This window comes from Chiloscyllium punctatum, chromosome 20 (assembly GCF_047496795.1).
Source record: "Chiloscyllium punctatum isolate Juve2018m chromosome 20, sChiPun1.3, whole genome shotgun sequence".
Taxonomy (NCBI): domain Eukaryota; kingdom Metazoa; phylum Chordata; class Chondrichthyes; order Orectolobiformes; family Hemiscylliidae; genus Chiloscyllium; species Chiloscyllium punctatum.
The window spans coordinates 13,311,815-13,331,488 of NC_092758.1; the positions used below are offsets into that span (position 1 = coordinate 13,311,815).

Here is a 19,674-nt window from a genome sequence, read left to right on the forward strand (position 1 = left end):
AGCATGCAAACGTAAGCATAACAGTGAGTTACACAATGGTGAATATAAAAGATGAAAGCAGGACCAACAACCCAAGAAATTCACTCTGCTATTTGTTGAGATCGTATCAGCTTTCCTGCCCTACCTTCCTATTCCTTGATTCCATGTTGTCCACAAAAATAACTATAAATGTGCATCTTGGATTACTCAATGTCAGAGAATTCATAGCCTGCCAGGGTAGAGAATTCTTAAGATTCACAACCCTATAAGTGTAGATATTTCTCTTTATCTCTGATCTATGTGGACAACTTCTTATCCTGAGACCTTGTTCTAGGATAGGCCTGCAGCCAGGCAAATAGGATCTCACTGTCTATCTGTCAAAATCAGCAAAATTGTTATTTTTTCAATTGTCACTTCAAATTCTTTCTAAACTTTTGTTGCATTCTCTTCTAAATAAATACGTGTATATCTGTTTATATATATATGGAATCCAAATCTGAACATATTACTCAAAATATAATACTTGACTAGCAGTAAACAGCAGAGTTGCCAAATGTGGAACCCAATAAGCTAACCCATTACAGCATCCAGGGAGTGTTCTTTGTTTAAAATGACCAAATGTCTGATCATGTGCCCTCGCATCAAGATGACAGTGACATGCTGGTAGCCAACCACTTGCCCTTTCGACTGAAAGCCCCTCTCCATGACCTCTCATCAATCCAAAGTCTGTGTTGGTGTTCCACTAGCCACCATTTCTAGCGGTATGACGGGTCAATGGAGAAATGTTGGTTTCCAGCCAGTTCTGGGATGGTGGAATCAATGCCTCAGGCTGTCTGATATCCCTGGGAAGGCTGAGTGCTTGCTAATTAAGTACTCGATGGGCATTTAATTCTGGTGCAGCATCCCCCAACATAGGCAAGGGCCAGCCAGCAAGCAGACTGCCCTTTCCAACAGGAAATTTTCTCAATGTGACTTTGGAGAAGGAGATGGAATAAATACATGGGCAGATATGGATGTGGATTTCACAATTCACCCTCATTTTCTTTCTCAAGGGTAATAATTTTAACTTCTCCAATCTATCCTTATAACTGAAGGTCTTCATCGCTGGAACTATTTTCATGCTTTTATGTCAGTCTTAAAGTGCAACACTGAGAACTGGAAATAATACTCCAGATGAGGCCAAACTAGTGTTTTATACAAGTTCAATAAAGTATGCTTTGGCAGCCTCTCAACTTCTCCTGTGACATTCAGTCACAAACCCCCAGGTCCCTCTGTTTCCATCAGCCCCTTTTGTATAGCACCCCTTAGTTTATGTTGCCTTTCCATTGATCTACCAAAATGAATCACTCCTTAAAACGTATAACTTAATCTGCCAGCAGCCCTCCCACCCCCTCAACTTGTCAATGCTTTTTTGAAGTTCTACATCGTTCTCCTGGCACTTTACAATGTTTCCAAATTTCGTATAATCGGCAAATTTTGAAAATTGTGACATGTACACCAAATTCTAAATTACTTATATATAGCAGCAACACTAAGGGTCCGAACATTGAGCCCTCCTTCAGTCCCAAATAGCATCCATTAGCCACCACGTTTCATGTACCTTATTTCTTTCTCATTCATTTACTTTTTGTGGTTCTAAATTCTCATCACTAAAAACGTTTCTCTCGAATACCATATTTAGATTTTAAGGACTATTTAAAATCTCTGCTCAGCATCTCCCCACAAAGGGGAAAATCTCTCCCTCCAACTCATTCTTGGCTGTTGACTTTTTTTTTATTTCTGCAAAATAGACTAACAGCGACCACTTCGAAACAAGTTGAGAAATAAATATTACGGTGCTCGGAACAGATCTCCGTGGCAATAGGATAGCCTGAAGGAAAGGCGAAGTCTCCTGTACAGTCAGCGCTCGCTAATTCCCCGTCGGTGCTCGCAGTCCCCCTTTTCTTAGGAATTAAAGAGGTACGGGTGGAGTAGACCTCGGAGGGAAAGCACGGAAGAGAAGGCGAGGCTTTTGTGCTGAGTAACAGCTGCTGTGCGAGGGGCGGGGAGTGTGTCTATATAAGACCGGCACGCACCATTCAGTTTACCCCTCGCCTTGAGTAGCGAGAAGAGGAAACTTTCGAGACTCTGTATCAGTTTCTTGCTGCGACATCAGGACTTTTCCAACACAAAAGTAGCGAGTCTATATTTTTTCTCTCTGCCGCAGTGAACGGGCCAGTCTGTCGCACGCCGTCCCATCGATTTCCGAGCCATGGCTTTTAACGTGAAGGCTTACCTGCTGGGGAAAGACGAAGTAAACCGGGAGATCCGCCGCTTCACCGTCGACCATGGCGTCTCCACCAGCTTCGAGTATCTCTACAAGAAGGTGGCCGGCATCTTCCAGTCTCTCCGGTCCGAGATCTTTCAGATGTATTACAAAGGTAACTACTCCCTGATCCTTGCCCCACTCCTGGGGAGACTTGGAACTAAGTTTTGTGTCGCCAAATTTTCCGGATGGTATTTTGTTTCCTTGTTGAGTCCCTTCCAAAACGTATGCTCTTTTGAGTTAACTTGTATCTAAACGACACTTTAATGTGGTGGTCAGTAAATCTTGCGATCCTGCGGTAATTTATTTTAGCTGGTTGTGTGGCTGGTATTTGCTACCGCTCACTAAATGTCTTCCCTCACCTGTAGTTCACTCTTTTTTTTTGTTTTAAACTTAGACTGGATTGAAACTGGGAAAACTGAAGGTTTCTGGCCCAGGTTTTCTCCGTCTCTGATCTAAAACAAAGCGAGCCTTCTTTCGGGTTAGCAAATTTGTTTTTGTTTTAAAAGCCCCATCTATCGGTCAGCCCTGACACCAGTGGAGAACGCGGAAATCCCCTCAACAGACTTCCACCAACGCCACATCCCCTCCCCTGATAGACACTTCTCACAGTCTCTCTCTAAGACAACTGATTGATTGATGTTTGCTGAGAATTTGTTTTGTGTTTGGCACAGCGGAGAAAGGCTTTCTTTTCAGAACGATCGGCAGTGCTGAATATTTCTGACATTTTCAGTTATTTTATATTGGCGCATTTTATACTGTCTCGTTGATATTGTATATTTGATCCATTTTTGAAATTTAATGGGATGCGGGCACCACAAGCTAAGGCAGCATTTATTGTTCACCTCAAATCCCTCTTGAGTACGTGGGAGTGCGCTTCTTTGTTAAACTGCTGCAGTCCTTGGCTGGAGTTAGATCCACCCACCCTGTTAGGGAGGGACTTCCCAGGATTTCGACCTAGTCGCTGGAAAAGACTCGCCAACTTTAAGGGCATTTAAATGGTCATTGGATAGTCATATGGACGAGAATGGAGTAGTGTAAGATAGGTGGGCTTCAGGTTGGTTCCACAGGTCGGCACAACATTGAGGGCTGATGCTCCTGTACCTTCGGTCCAACCCATCCATGATGACCAGATATCCCAACCCATTCTCGTCCCACCTGACAGCATCCTGTCCATATTCCTCCAAACCCTTCCTATTCATAAACCCATCCAAATGCCTCTTAAATGTTGCAATTGTACCAACCTCCACTACATCCTCTGGCAGCTCATTCCATAGATGTACCACCCTCTGCGTGAAAAAGTTGCTCCTTAGGTCTCTTTTATATCTTTCCCCTCTCACCCTAAACCTATGCCCTCTAGTTCTGGACTCCCTGACCCCAGGGAAAAGACTTTGTCTATTTATCCTATCCGTGCCCCTCAATTTTGTAAACCCCTATAAGGTCCCCCCTCAGCTTCCGACACTCCAGGGAAAGTAGCCCCAGCCTTTTCAGCCTCTCCCTGTAGCTCAAATCCTCCAACCCTGGCAATATCCTTGTAAATCTTTTCTGAACCTTTTCAAGTTTCACAACATCTTTCTGATAGGAAGGAGACCAGAATTGCACGCAATATTCCAACAGTAGCCTAACCAATGTCCTGTACAGCTGCAGCATGACCTCCCAACTCCTGTACTCTTTATTCTGACCAATAAAGGAAAGCATACCAAACGCCGCCTTCACTATCCTATCTACCTGTGACTCCACTTTCAAGGAGCTACGAACCTGCACTCCAAGGTCTCTTTGTTCAGCAACACTCTCTAGGACCTTGCCATTAAGTGTACAAGTCCTGCTAAGATTTGCTTTCCCAACATGCAGCACCTTGCACTTGTCTGAATTAAACTCCATCTGCCACTTCTCAGCCCATTGGCCCATCTGGACCAGATCCTGTTGTAATCTGAGGTAAGCCTCTTCACTGTCCACTACACCTCCAATTTTGGTGTCATCTGCAAACTTACTAACTGTACCTCTTATGCTCACATCCAAATCATTTATGTAAAAGACAAAAAGTAGAGAACCCAGCACCAATCCTTGTGGCACTCCACTGGTCACAGGCCTCCAGTCTGAAAAACAACCCTCCACCACCACCCTCTGTCTTCTACCTTTGAGCCAGTTCTGTATCCAAATGGCTAGTTCTCCCTGTACTCAATGAGATCTAACCTTGCTATTCAGTCTCCCATGGGGAACCAAGTCGAACACCTTACTGAAGTCCATATAGATCACATCTACTGCTCTGCCCTCATCAATCCTCTGTTACTTCATCAAAAAACTCAATCAAGTTTGTGAGACATGATTTCCCATGCACAAAGCAATGTTGACTATTCCTAGTCAGTCCTTACCTTTCCAAATACATGAACATCCTGTCCCTCAGGATTCCCTCCAACAACTTGCCCACCACTGAGGTCAGGCTCACTGGTCTATAGTTTCCTGGCTTGTCTTTACCGCCCTTCTTAAACAGTGGCACCACGTTTGCTAACCTCCAGTCTTCCAGCACCTCACCTGTGACTATCGATGATACAAATATCTCAGCAAGAGGCCCAGCAATCACTTCTCTAACTTCCCACAGAGTTCTCTGGTACATCTGATCAGGTCCTGGAGATTTATCCACCTTTAACCATTTCAAGACATCCAACACTTCCTCCTCTGTAATCTGGACAGTGCTTCCTGATATCACCTTTGAATGGTCTTGCTTTAATTTATTTTAAAGTTATTTCTCTTATTGCCTCCACTGCAGGAAATAGTTTCTAATATGATGGTCATATGTATTTCTGCTTTATTTTCTATTCATGCAATGATTCTATGGCCTGGAGAATCTAATTTTACCACCCGTTAAGATCAACATAACATTTAGCATCAGAGTTAGAGATGGCATAGAAACAGACTCTTCGGTCCAACTGGTCCATGCCGACCAGATATCGTATATAAGTCTAGTCCCATTTGGCCCATATTCCTTTAAGCCCTTCCTGTTTATATACCCATCCAGATGCCTTTTAAATTTGTAATCATACCAGCCTCCATCAGTTCCTTTGGCAGCTCATTCCATACCTGACTCTATATGGAAAACGTTGCCCCTTGGGTCCCTTTTTAAATCTTTCCCCTTAAACCCGTGGACTCCCCCACCCCAGGGAAAAGACCTTGTCTATTTACTCCATCCATGCCCCTCACGATTTTACAAACCTCTATAAGATCACTCCTCAGCCTCTGATGCTCCAGGGAAACAGCCCCAATGTATTCCAGCCCCCAGTGTGCACGCACATACCGAAAGCCTCTAACACGGCAACATCTTCAAGTCTTTTCAACACCCTTCCATGTTTAACAACATCTTTTCTATTGGAGGGAGACTAGAATTGCACGCAATATTCCAATAGTGGCCTAACCAATGACCTGTACAGCTGCAAATTTGTATACATTATGCAACTACCAATAAAGACAAGCGTACCTAACACCACCTTCACTATCCTATCTTCTTTCACCTCACTTCCCCTCGTATCGTGTTGATTTTTTTTTCTGAAATATTTGACCTTTCATTATTATTGTTTCAACCCCACCAAGTTGGGATAAACCTTAATTTTTAAAAAATATATCTAGTTTTCCCTTTAGCATCTTTCTCTCTAAGGGCAATAATTGTGACATTGCTAATCTCTTCACGTAACTGAAGTGTTTTATCTCCGGTCTCGTTCTGATAAACTTACAATCTCCAAGGCATTGACTTACTGAATTTCTTAGTGTAGTGGGTAGAACTGCATACAGTACAAAAATACATACAGTACTATCTTCACCCATAAATGATTACTGTTATTAGAAAATGTTAAGCTGAAATCTCTTCAGGGTAAACTTGGTGTTATTTTTATATAAAGTAAATCCTCTATCTGTGAAATCACAAATTGTGAATTGCCTATCCATGCCAACACAATAATAACAAAAATCAACATCCCCAGGCAAAACTCATCTGTGATTATTTTTATCCATCTTAACCTATTTTGCTGAGTTCTGCACTCATAAATTGCATCATACTCAGGGTCCTCTGTAACTGAACCCTCGCAGATACAGAGCAATGACTACTTTCCAGGGCTTTGGCAGTATGTCTGCCTCTCTCTAGTGGGAAGAACATTTCAGTAATTCATAGTTTGTTAGAGCAGGGTGTTCTGGAACCCAACAAAAAGCAGATTATACTAGAATTGCTGCTGTGAAATGTGACCGGATTAATTCATGATTAGAGTAAAAGTACATCTAAGTAGCAGTGATGACAACATGATTGAATTCCACATTCCGTTTGAAAGGGAGAATGGCTCGAAAAGACATGAATGATGAACTTCCTGAAGTGAACCGGGGTAACAGGATAGATGACAGATCAATAGAGAAGTGATGATACTCATTTCAAAGGGCAAAAATCTGATAGATGGAGTATAATATGGAAGATTATAAAGTTTTTCACCTTTTTGGCAGGAAAAATAATAAAGCAGTGTATTAGTTACATGGTGAATGACTGACAGACTGCAGAATTGAAATGCAGGGAGATCCAGGTGTTCTTTTGCACGAGTTACAAAATTAGTTGTGCAGGCACAGCAAGAAATTTAAGGTGAATGGGATGCTATCCTTCATTTATAAGAGTAAAACGTAAAAGTAAGGATATAATGCTTCAAATTTACGGAGCATTGAGACCTTGTGTCACATAATTTTTGCAGTTTTGGTCTCCTCATTCGAGGAACATCATAAATACATTGGGAACAAATTAGAAGACGTTTACTAGATTGACATCTGGAATGTGTAGGCTGCCTTCTAAGGAAAGGTTGGAAAGAATGAGTGACTTTCCACTTGAGTTGAGAGTGAGGGATGATTTTGATTGAAGTCTAAAGATTTTATACAGACTTTGATAGGACACTGAGAGAATGTTCCCTTCTGTGGCCAAGTGCAGAATTAATAGGCTCTGATTATAAGTTAGGGGTTGTGCTTTTGGGACTGAAATGAGAAGGGCTTTTGTCCGAAATTTGTGCAAGTCTGAAACATTGTCAAAGAAGATTATTTACATTGAGACTGTCATAGCAGAGAAGGATTTGGGGGTCCTTGTGCAGAAATCACAAATAGCTAGCACAAAAAATGCAGCAGATAATAGGAAGGAGAAATGGAATTTTGGCTTTTTATTTCAAAGGGAATAAGAGTATGAACATAAGTGATGCCCGTCTAAATAAGGCACCAGTTAGATTCGAATACTATGAATAGTTTGGTCACCTTACCAAAAATCCAAAAATCATTGGTATTTCAGAGAAGGTTCTTTGAAGTTGATTCTGCATAAGGAGGGGTTGTCTTGAGGAGAGATTGAGTAGGTTGGGCATGTACTCATTGGAAGTTTAGAAGAATGAGAGAAGCCTTGATTGAAATGTACAAGATTCTTGGGGGAACTTGACAGGATTAATGCAGAATGGTTATCTCCCTTGTGGGAGAGCCTAGAACCAAAGGGCTTAATCTCGGAATAAAGGGTCGTCCAATAAGGACAAACATGGGGAAGAATTTCTTGAGGGCTGTGGATCTGTGAAATACTGGACCTCTTTAATTAAGAGGGTTGTGAAAGATGAATTATTATGTGTACTCAAGGCTGAGATTAACGGGTTTTTAATCAGTAAAGGAATCAAGGGTTATGGGGAGGAAAGAGGAATTGAGGATTATCGGAAACACAAACAAATTGCTGAAAAAGCTCTACACGTTTGGCAGCATCTGTGGAGTGAATTCTGAGTTGACGTTGTGGGTTGTGTCATCAGATCAACCACCATCTTATTGAATGGCAGAGCATAGGGGGCCAATTGTCTACCTTTGGTCACATGCCTGTTCTGTAAAGTTATGGAGTCAGGGTCACTGACTATATGTAAGGTGGAAGTAGATAGAAGCAATCAGCCAAGTAGAATTTAAAGCAATTGGAGTAATTGGGAATGTGGAATTCAAAACAGAAACCTATCAGCTGTGATCATATATTGAATGGCCAAACAGGCTGTAAGGATTGTATATGGCGCTGGAAAAGCACAGCCAGCCAGTCAGTCGCAGCCGAGGAGCAGGCAAGTCAGTGTTTCGAGTATATGCTCTTCATCAGGAATGTTGGTGGGGGGAGGAGCAGAGGTGGGTGTGCAAGGGGGCTGAGATATAAATGGAATGAGTGGGGCTGGGGTCAAGGCATCTGGGAATGCAATAGGAGGATGAAGGTGGGGGGTTTATAGGTGGGAAGGAAGATGGACTGTAGGACAGTTCAAGAGGGTGGTGCCGAGTTGGAGAGTTAGATTTGAGATAAGGTGGGTGAAATCCGCATCGGTGTCATGTGTTTAGAGGCTCCCAAGGTGGAAGATGAGGTGTTCTTCTTCCAGATATCGACTGGCCAGGATTTGGCAGTGGAGGAGACCCAAGACTTGCATGTCCTTGGCGGAGTGGGAAGGGGAGTTGAAATGATCAGCCATAGGGTGGTGGGGTTGTTTAGTGCATGTCCCAGTGAGAATGCATATAGGGTATGAGCAGGTAGGGAAAGAGTTAAGTTTTGAGTTTTGTGAAACAAGAGGTTCAGTTGAGCATGACTCAGATCAGATAAGAACTTGCAGTTAACAGCAGGGTGCAGGAGGCAAGGGTAATGGCTTAACAAGGTGGACAAGCATTCACTATGTACAGCCATTTAACAACATTGGAAGTGAGTTTTGAGACCGATATTGGAAGCATTCAGTATGTAAAGTCAGTTAACAAGGATAAGAACATTCATTGTGTAACAGCACATGGCTTAAGTTTTGCTATTGACCCTTGCTGATTGTAACAGTCACCCAATCAATATGTAGCTGCCTTATCTAGATGCTCCTCCCTGTAAGTGACTGTATAATTCATTAAGAATCTGCTGTTCAAGAGAAGACCAAGAACTTATGTGTCTGCATACATGGGCAGTTGTTCTCTCTTTCTGGCACAGAATAAAGATGAAGGAGGTAAATCTGCACTGTGTCTGAGTGTTTTGCATCAACTGATACAGGGATAGGGAAATGGGATACTGGAAATGTTCTCTGAAACGTTCTGCAACTTGGCACCACTCTCTTGAACTGTCCTACCTGTCCATCTTCCTTCCCACCTATCTGCTCTGACCCATCTCCTTCACCCTCTTGCCTTCATCCACCTATTGCGTTTCTTGCTACCTCCCTCCCCTCCCCAGCCCCACCTCCTTCCCATTTATCCCTTGCTTACCCGCCCCCGACCCCACCATTTCTGATGAAGACCTTATGCCTGAAACATAGACTCTCCTGTTCCTCTGATGCTGCCTGACTGGCTGTGCTTTTCCAGCGCCAGACTTTTTCACTCTGATCTCTTGCATCTGCAGTCCCCACTTTTTCTCTAAGGGCTGAATGACCTATTTCTGTTTCTAACTTGTATGGTGCTGCGCCTTTCAGATGTCAGTCTTTATTAGTTGGTGGTATTCTCTCAATTAAGGCCTGTTTAAATTCTATTTCAGGACCTGAACAAATAAATGGTGGTGACACTTGATGTATTGCTGTAGGGAGTGCTACATCATTGCTGTTGCTGCCCTTTAGGATAACTTTTGCATAATATTGCTTCCAATTTGGCTGTGGCATACAAGATTCTTTTGACACCACCTCAGCAGGAGTTAAGATGGAAGTTTCCCCATGATTTATTAAATGGGGAGGTAGGCTGAAAGGGCCAAATTGCCTCTTCCTAATCCTATTTATAAAAGGTTGTACTATACTAACTGATCTAATTTGGAAAAGGTGACAGATATTTGCCATGAGATATTTAAACTGTTACATTTGATGTCTACAAGACTCCTTCATTTTAAGATTCAATTTCAGGCTTAACGTGCCTGCAAACGACATCAATGAGTCAGATTGGGCTCATTGTCAGAAGGGTTCACAGTGTCTTCAAACTGCAAAATAAACCATTATTTCTTCTATAGTACAAAAACCTTTCAAGAGTTGGCATTTTCCTAGAGCTCTAGTTATTTTTTTTTCCAAGTCAAAGAATGATGGGTGAATAGTGAGAGTTAGGTACTGCCTTCTGACTCCTGGAATCAACCTCCCATACATGAATGCTGAGGATTTACAACCCTCTGAATGAAGGCATTTCTCCTGAGCTCAGTCCTAATCCTGAGACATTAACCCATGGTTCCCAGCCAAGATAAAATAATGGCTTCTCTGTGTCTACCCTTGTCAAACTGTCTCAGCATATTGTGTTTCAATGAAATTCCTTTTCATTCATCTAAACACCACAAAGAATAGACTTTTCAACACAATCTCTCCTCATGGGACAAATCCAGGAATCAATCTTCATTGCACCCCTTCTAAAGCAGGTATATCCTTCACTGGAGGGCAAAACTGTGCACAGTTCTCCATGTAGGCTCTCGCTTAAATCCATATAATTGCACTGAGTTTCCTCTGCTTCCACTCCCTAGTCGTAAAAGTTAACATTTGCCTTCCTGATTTGTTGGTTTTGTTAAATCTATTTATTAACTCTTAAAGTCTGAGTTGAAACTGCAAGCTGAAAATGTTTTTTTTTCCTCCCCCAGATGAGGAAGGAGACATGATTGCATTCTCCAGTGATGATGAGCTCATGATGGCTTTGTCCTTCCTTAAGGAGGGGACCTTTTACATCTACATCAAAGGTAAGATTACTGGTTGCTCTTTGTTTAAAAAATCAGACTATTAGCTGCATGCCATATTGCCACTGGGTGTAAATGTATGTGCCACAAAGTACAGTGTTTATAGTGAACTGTTTAATCATTGGCAGCACTTGGTATTAGCAGAGGTTTAAATATCTCCTAAAATCAAAGTTGTGTTTTCATTCCCTGTTGCACATTGGTATCAGTACTGTAAATGAATCTCATTTCGGAAAATATTGTTAATTGGATACAGCTGTACTTCAAAGTATTTTGTAAAGCAGCTTGTGATGTTGTGTAAACAAACTGCTTTCCATTCAGTCATTTAATGTTAAATAAAGATCTCTCTACTATAAAGGTTGCAAAATTCTATTGAGTGGGATGTCATCACATTTCTCTTTATTGTAAACTAATTTAGACAATGAACAACCTAAAACAACTTTCCAGCCCCTTTCCCCTTGTCAATTCTATAAGTAATCATGAATCTAAAGCAGTGCTCCACAAATGCTTTTTTTTACCGTTACTCTTATTCAGATTGGGCAACGTTTTGAATGCTTGTACAGGAAGTTGCTTTCTTAATTATCTAATGACCAGCCTTAAATTATTATTACAGATATTTATGTCTATAATTATTTTATATACTGTTCATGATCTGGTTTTGTTGGAGCATAAGCACTTTAAAGTTGGGAGAAATGGGTGACCAGTTCAAGATTTAACAAACGTTAAAGTGACAATACTTTGTTTCGGTCAGCAGCTTCTCCACAAACTCGCGTATTCAGCAGTCCCCTTTTTTCCCCAGTTGTCTGTGCCTGGAAAATACAATTTTAACAACAGGCAGACAGCAGCTGACACAATTTATGTGGATTTCCCAGCACTGGGTGGATCTGATGCTCCACTTGGAAAGACAACTGCTTCTAATGAGTGCTATTATTTTTTGTTTGCAAAGGATGAGGTTCTGTATTGAGCCACACTGCAAGTCCAAATGAAATTCTTAAGTTTGTTGTTAATAAAGTACTTGGTAAAGTTATTTACTAAGTGCTGTCTGCATGTGCAATGTTGTACAGCATGAGTAGAAAAATTGTTTCTTGGAATATGGTTATCACTGACAAAATGTACTCCAGCAAGTCCCCAAGGCTACACCTGCAGCCTTGACTTCTAGAAGGGCAGGGCTCAGGCACATGGGAGCATCATTTCCAAGTAACCTGCTGTCCTAACTCGAAGTATATCAGCTGGCCCTCTAATTTTCATGGATCAAGATCCTGGAACTCCCTAATACAGTGGAAATATCAGATTTGGCACCACACTGATTTCAGCTGTTCAAGGAGCTAATTCACCATTGCCTTCTCCAGCTCACTTGGAATGGCAATAAATACCGGCTTTGCCGGCAATGTACACATTTCTTGAATGAAATGAGTAAACGAAAATAATGTCACACATTTATTTCCATGTCCCTAAATAGCCTGAGAGAGTGCTGGTGGCTACCACCTTGAAGGATTAGTTTGATATAAATGTATGCCATGTGAAATAACTTCAGTGGTCAGTTTAAAGTCAACCATGTTGGTGTATCAAAGGACTTGCCAATAGGTCCATATTGGATTGGCATGCCTGGCTTCCTGCCCTTGGGGATGTCAGTGAGCCGGTTGGTCTTTTAAGACAGTCTTAATGTTGTCTTCGCCTTTTTACTAGGACCACTGTTCAGATTTCAGATGTCCTGAAACTGAATTCAGATGCTCAGGCGTGGGATTATTTTTCAGGCTAGCCCAGTACAAGTAATATAATTTTATTAGCAACATTTGATGTAATCGGGGATTTCAGATTTTGTGAATTGGAAGAGAGTTAGTTACCCTTTTTTTTAAAAATCAGGGTTGCTAGCAGATAACAATCAATAAACAAAGGTGCAGTCTGGCTGTTACTAATAAGTCTTTGATTCCAAGTTGATTTGTAAGCATTACATCATTGCTTGAGCTATATATCCGTGTTCCCAAGGAAATATTTTCTATACTTTCCTCGCAATGACAAATGTTTTATTTCTACTCTTAATTTTTACAACCCTAGAAAAGAAGGAGTGCAAACATGGCCAGGAGAAAGGAGCTGGGGCAATTCACCCAAACATTGTCTGTGATGCCTGCAATGGCCCTGTGATTGGACCTCGCTACAAGTGCACTGTCTGCCCTGACTATGATCTGTGTGGTGGCTGCAGGGGGAAAGGATTCCACACTGAACATGAGATGCTGCTCCTGCAGGCTCCTCAATTCCTCCATCCATTCGAGGTGAGACTGTCTACTCAGTAAATAAATCTGATTCTTTCAAAAACCAAAACAGCCATTTACCATCCCTTGACACAGTATTCCTCAGACTGCAATAATTTGTTGGAGGTCCCCAAATCTGCTTTTTTAGTTTGACAGCAGAAATTATCACCAATTGCATGCTACGTTTGGAATTTTAAGACAATCTAGTGGCTTCATAATCAATTTTCCTGAACCAAATACATTTTCAGATGTTCTAAAATTGATAAGTTCATATGCTGGATAAAGCTGTGCTATATCTTTTTGCAAGTCACTGGTTAGGGGTGGGGAGAGGAATCTTACAAGATGGAGGAAAAGGCTGAAGAATTGGGACTAATTAAATGGCTTTCAAAGTGCTGCTGCATCTGCACTGTAACATCACATGATGGCAAGTATCAGCAGTTTGCTTTTTGTTTGGGCTAAAGAATGAGTAAATGTGCACAAGTTCTTATTCTCTTGGGAGATCATTCCGATTATTTGTATGGCTTCTAGTGAGAGGATTGTTTGGGTGTGGTAATGTTGACCCTCAACATGACTGTTTATTTATTAAGCTACCATTGGTGCTGGAGCAGAACTGATTTGTGAAACCAGTAGGTGTTGCCACCATAAATGTATTTGAAAGTATATTTCTTATTGGCTAATTTCAAGCTGCCTTGTCAGTGAGCATTAAAGGTTTGGATCATCTTCACCTTTCCAGTTAAAGAGCATAGTCTGAGGAAAGGAGACTCAAAATCTTTACAAGACAACATCTGTGCTGGCTTACGGCAGTGCTATTCTTTGTCCTAATCTCTTTCCCCATAGCTTTGCAAACTTTCTTCTTGTTTTAACAGTTACTGTTGAGTGTGATCTTTCTATTGTTTGGGTACTGCATTCCAGATCATTCTAACTCACTGTCTTTGGGAGTGGAGGATAATTTATTTTTATATATAGAGACAATGTAAGAATGAGAAGTAGAAGTAGGTAATTTAGCCCCTCAAGCCTACTCCACTTGATCGTAGTTGATCTCCTCTTGATTTCAACACCATTTTTCTCCCTGCTTCCCATAATCTTTCAGCTCACTACTAATTAAAGATTGTGCTGTCTCCTCCAATTTTATTTGGTGTCTTAACTTCTACCATAGCCCTGAGGTAATGAATTTCCCAGATTCATGATCCTTTGAGTGAGAGAGAGAGAGAGAGAATTTCTCCTCATCTCTTTTTTTTTAAAATCTAATATCCTTTTATCATATAGGATATTTCAGGTTATAGTTATATCTACATTCTCAATGCCCTCAGTGATGAATTAGATCTCCCCCAGTCTTCTAAATGCTGGAGAGTATAGACTAGACTGCTCAATCTCTCTTCATAAGACAAGCCCTTCATCACTGGTATCAATCTAATTAATCTCCTCTGAATTGCATCCAATGCAATCTGCATTCTTCCTCTGGTAACAAGAGTAAAACATTTTATATGCAGATCTCTAGGTGCAGACACACTAATGTTCTGATTCTTTTGCCAATTATTTGAAATTTGTGTCTTTTGGATACCGGCATTTCCACTGGAAGGCCCAGGAAGATGAGACAACAATGTTCTGAATCTAAGCTATCTGTGAGGAAACGTTTTTTTTCCTTGGATAATATGTCACTTAACTGCAGTGATTCATGTGCTGCTGTTTCTAATTATGTATAATTGGGTCACATTGCAGTTAGCCCAAAGGCTGGTTTTGTGTTAGTCATCACCCATCAGATAATGCACTGTTGCTCACTTCTTATCTATCTTTTTTTTAATAATACTCGCTCACTTTAACAGTTTTGTTCCTTCTTGTATTCCAAGTAGCGGTTTCCCCGAGGGATGTGGAATCACAGGAGATATGGAGGTCTGTGTCACTGGGCCATGGCACAACAAGAATCCTTTGCTCAGGCTGCAGCTTGCTCTGGTAGACAGCAGTCAGCAGCTGCAAAGACGACTCCAACTGAACAAGGTACGTTGGTTCTTGTGTCAATTGCCAAGGTGTAGAATTCCAGATAATTAATCTCTTTGTACCTCAGGTACTCTGTCCAGCTATAGCAGAGGTACAGTGCAGATTAGTATGTTTTTTAAAGTTACAATGTACTGTAGCTGGATTTATCAGGGAGGAAGTGTGTCGGTTATATGGAAAAGCTGGGACTGTCATTGGAACAGAACGAGAGATCTGACAGAGCTGTTCAAAGTTTGATGGTTTTGATTTGAGGAGGTCAGTAACCAGAGGGCATAGTTTCACCACAGTTGGCAACAAAACTAGAGGGAAAATGAGGAACATTTTGGTTTATTTAAGAGACCTTTAGAAACAGACTCTCCGTCCCAATGAGATTCTCTCTTCAACTATAGTACTGAATTATTCAGATTTTTTCCATGTCACCCATAAAGGTGTGGGTTAGGGATGGAAAGGTTTTTTTTGTGAACTTCTGCTTAAAATGTTTTTTAAAAAAGTTGCTGAAATAAAGCTGGAGGAGGAACTTTGGCCTGGTGAATGTCTCTTGTGGCTGACCGTATTTGTCTTGCAGCTACAGGTTCTGGGAGTCAGAAACAGGATAAGAATGTGGCCTATCTGAAGAATGTGGGACGAAATGTAGCTGCAATGCTCAGCCCTTTGGGTAAGTTTAGAAACTTCTGGTTCTGTCCCCAGTCTCTTGGCTTAAGAACCTTGTGTTTTATGTGTGAATGGACCCTCCCAGCACTGGCTGTGCTCTTAACCCATAGACCCATGATGAGGGAAGTGATATGTCTTTAAGTGGTGGCAAACATCTCACAGTGTGGGAATCTCAACAGTAATGCCCACACCACCACCTTACGATCTTTTGGGCAACAGAAACTCTCTCTCAACTTGGGAGAGCGCTGTCTGCAGTCACTGATTTTTGTAATTTATTTTTGCCTTCATAAGGAGTAGCTCTCCCAATAATACCAAGAGGAACCTTTTTTTTTTCAGAGTCAAGTTATCATTTTTTACCTTTTTTCTTTTTTTTATCACAACCTTCTCTTCTGGCAAATAAAAACACAGCACCTTTCTTGGTGGAGGAGCAGGACAATCCTCAAGCATTCCACCTAACATGGAGCTCTGTAAGTTTATTAATGGATACTATGTGCCTGAGCATGTAAAAACATCTTTTTACAAATTACTTTTATAATTACATTTAGCATTGAAACAGTCCAATTGGTTGATGCTCAAAACAAATTACCGTCTGCATTTAACCTTATCAATGCGTTTTATTTATTTTGTCTTTCTGGGGATGGGATAACTTTAACTGCATCCATACTAATCATCTCAACCCTTCCCTGTCATAGCAAATTCACCATTCTCTTGGTAAAGCGGTTCTTTTGGATTTATTGGTAATGAACTTTTATAGTGTGTGTGTGTGTGTGTGTGTGGGGGGGGTTCAGGCATGTTTCGATTTGATTTCTGCCTTCTCGCCCTTCACTCTTAGGGACAGGGTAATGGCAACCTGCCACTGACAGCACCAAGGTAAAAGCTCAGGACCATGACACTAGGACCTGCCTGTGGGCAGAGTTCACATACCTTTCTATAACAGGGTCAGCCTGGTGAGACCTCCATAGAATCAGTTCTCTGATTGGGACTGTTAATCTAGTTCCATCAAAGAGCTGTTGTTGACAGACAGAAACAACAGAGTTTATCTTTGCTCTGAGGAAGCCAGACCAATGTTAACGAATAGGTAAATAAAGGGTGACTTGGTGATGGGATACCAACCTCTGGAGTTACTTCACTTTCCGTTGTTTTTTAGTCTTGGCACCTACTTCTAGGTGTTCCCACAAAAGGAAACATTTTGTCTATATCTAGCCCAGCAAACCAATTCATCGTTTTGAAGACTGCTATCACCTCTCTGCTTTTTGTGCCCTATTTCCTTATGGATGTGACATTTACGTTATGTTATTTCAGTAAATCATTTTCTTATACTGTCTATGGTGCTTCTAAGTCCATATTTTTAACATCAGAATCAGAAGTTGGTCTCTTGTATTGCAGGTATTGATGTTGATATTGACGTGGAGCACAGGGGCCAACGCTTTAAAGCTACTGAGTGTCCAATGGAGAGTCAGCCCAGCTCTACAGGTAACAGTGTGCATTCTGGTCCACCATCTGCTGACAAGACCAAGACCAGAACAACTCCCAGCTCCAATCAGGAGCAGAATGAGACTGTGATCATGGATGTGAACCAGACTGCCACAAATCAAGGTTCCTGTGAGACTTTCACCCCTAACCATGTACAGTCCAAGGTAAAGGAAGTGACTTTACTCAGTAGTTTTTGAAAATAAACTTTTTTTTTAAAGCTTCCATATTTTCACGCTGAGAGTATTTAATATTTATTCTTGAAATGTGGTGTCACTGGCAAGGTCGGGAGTCATTGTATATCCTGAGATATGCCAAGACATGGTAGTGGTTAACTACTGCTGTGGGGGGGATAAGCATTGGAGGGAAATAGTGACTGGTACTGCTCACATAACCTGAGTTTTCTTTTAATTTCACATTCAGTAGTGCAGAAAATCCTGAGGCCAAAAGAGTCCATGTATGAGAAAATAAATGTTGACTTCCAAGTTTGCAGAGTACCTTTCAAACTGAACAGCTGTTTCACGTGGCTTGCTACTGTAATGATATAGCTTCCCATTGTTCCACAATCCACCTTATTAAAAGGTTCAAACATTTTAACATACACTGCCCATCCCTAATTATGGATCTGGCCCTTCATTACCTTTTTTACATTTTCACTGCTGACCTTGAGTGAAATTAGCCTAGTGTTATTCAGGCATGCAATGTCCATCCTAACAGGATCACTCTCAAGATCCTCATAAAGCCCTTTGCTGCAATTTGTAATCATAATGGCAAGACTAAACTCCTCTTTAATTCCAACATTGACCTAACATCTTTTAAGGAAGGAAATCTGATATCCTTACTAGGTTTGGTTGATTTGGGACTCTAGACCCCACAGTAATGTGGTTGACTCTTAACTGCCTCTTTTTGGTAATTAGGAATGTTGCCCTAGCAAGTGTCACCCACATCCCATCAACAAAATAAGCAAAATTGGCATCAGTTCTTTGGGATGTCCATATAATGGATTTTAAAAAAAAGTCTATCTTGAATGATGAAATTAGGCCAACTGAAAACTCGTGTTGGCAAATATTTTGTTCACAATGCACAACTGACATTGCCTTTTTTTATTATTATGCAATCTTTACAAATAAGCAACTGCCTTGTTTTCTACATTGAAAACAAGACTACATTTGTTTTTCCTCTTTTTGTTTTTAAAAAATGAATGTGAAGGGCTTTATACCTTTAATGTCAATGAAAGGTACAGTTCTATTTTTCAATGCAATTCTATTTTTCTCATTTACTTTTCTGATCTAGATTGGAAATTTTTGTCTTCATTTCAAGAACATCTATATCTAAAGTAGTCCTGATGTGGAGGTGCTGGTGTTTGGTCTGTGTTGAGCAAAGTCAAAAATCGCAACACCAGGTGATAGTCCAACAGGTTTATTTGAAACCACAAGCCTTTGGAGCCTTGCTCCTCCTTCAGGTAGTTAGTGAGAGATGGTAGATCAGCGTTCGATATATACTCTGTCACTAGATACCTTGAGGAGGAGCAAGGCTCCAAAAGCTTGTGGTTTCAAATAAACCTGTTGGACTATCACCTGGTGTTGTGTGATCAAAAGTAGTGACCCAAGTGCTCCTTTTGGCTAAAATCAATTAAATTTAAACTCTTCCAAGTGCAACCTAGATACCTTTTTTGGGTTGGGTGGTTTCATAATAATGCCTAAGTTGAACTATTATGGAAGCATCATTATCTATCTTAATGACTTTGTTTCAGACCAAGTGCTAATTAATGACGACTTAAAAACAAATGTTTGTTTAAGAGTTAGGAAGTTAACTTTTAAAGATAATAGTTTCTGCTCTTGTAAAACTCTAATTTAGTAACAAAAGTACAAAGTTACATTAAAAATTCCCTTTTAACAGACACCCAGTGTTGACAGTAATATTGATGAGGAATGGACTCATCTGTCAGACAAAGGGGTCGATCCATCAACTGGTGAACTGCAGTCCCTGGAGCAACTTCGTTTGCAGGATCATGAGGAAGGGCAACCCTTAGTCCAGCAACAAGATTTAACTTCCTATGATTTGGGACCTACTGGATTGAGAGAAGCAGCTCTGTACCCACATCTTCCACAGGGTAAGTGGAGAGTTCCTAAGTGAAGTCAATAGGAAATACTAAAAATATTTAGTAGCTCTGACAGCATGTGTGAAGAACTAAAATGAACTTTCTTTCATGATCTGCTTTGCTTTTGCATTTTGTCCTTGCATACTTTTCTGCTTGGATACTTGAACTTTGACTCCACATCCTTTCTCTCTCCTTCACCACCCCAACATGTAGTTCTGTGATTATGCCTGGGGAATTCTGTCCTAAAATAAAGACAGCTATTTAATTGCTA

General features: G+C 40.9%; 1 protein-coding gene across 1 annotated transcript in view; it reads left to right on the forward strand.

The window, feature by feature from the left end:
- The window catches only part of sqstm1 (sequestosome 1), a 69,164-nt gene that overhangs the window by 47,087 nt on the left and 2,403 nt on the right, over window positions 1-19,674 (forward strand). The window contains exons 2-8 of the mRNA XM_072590345.1: window positions 1,770-2,399; window positions 10,851-10,946; window positions 12,996-13,210; window positions 15,040-15,184; window positions 15,747-15,836; window positions 17,219-17,469; window positions 19,202-19,415. Of these exons, the coding sequence (XP_072446446.1) occupies window positions 2,231-2,399; window positions 10,851-10,946; window positions 12,996-13,210; window positions 15,040-15,184; window positions 15,747-15,836; window positions 17,219-17,469; window positions 19,202-19,415 (1,180 nt within the window). The 5' untranslated portion in view covers window positions 1,770-2,230. The remainder of the gene's footprint in view (window positions 1-1,769; window positions 2,400-10,850; window positions 10,947-12,995; window positions 13,211-15,039; window positions 15,185-15,746; window positions 15,837-17,218; window positions 17,470-19,201; window positions 19,416-19,674) is intronic.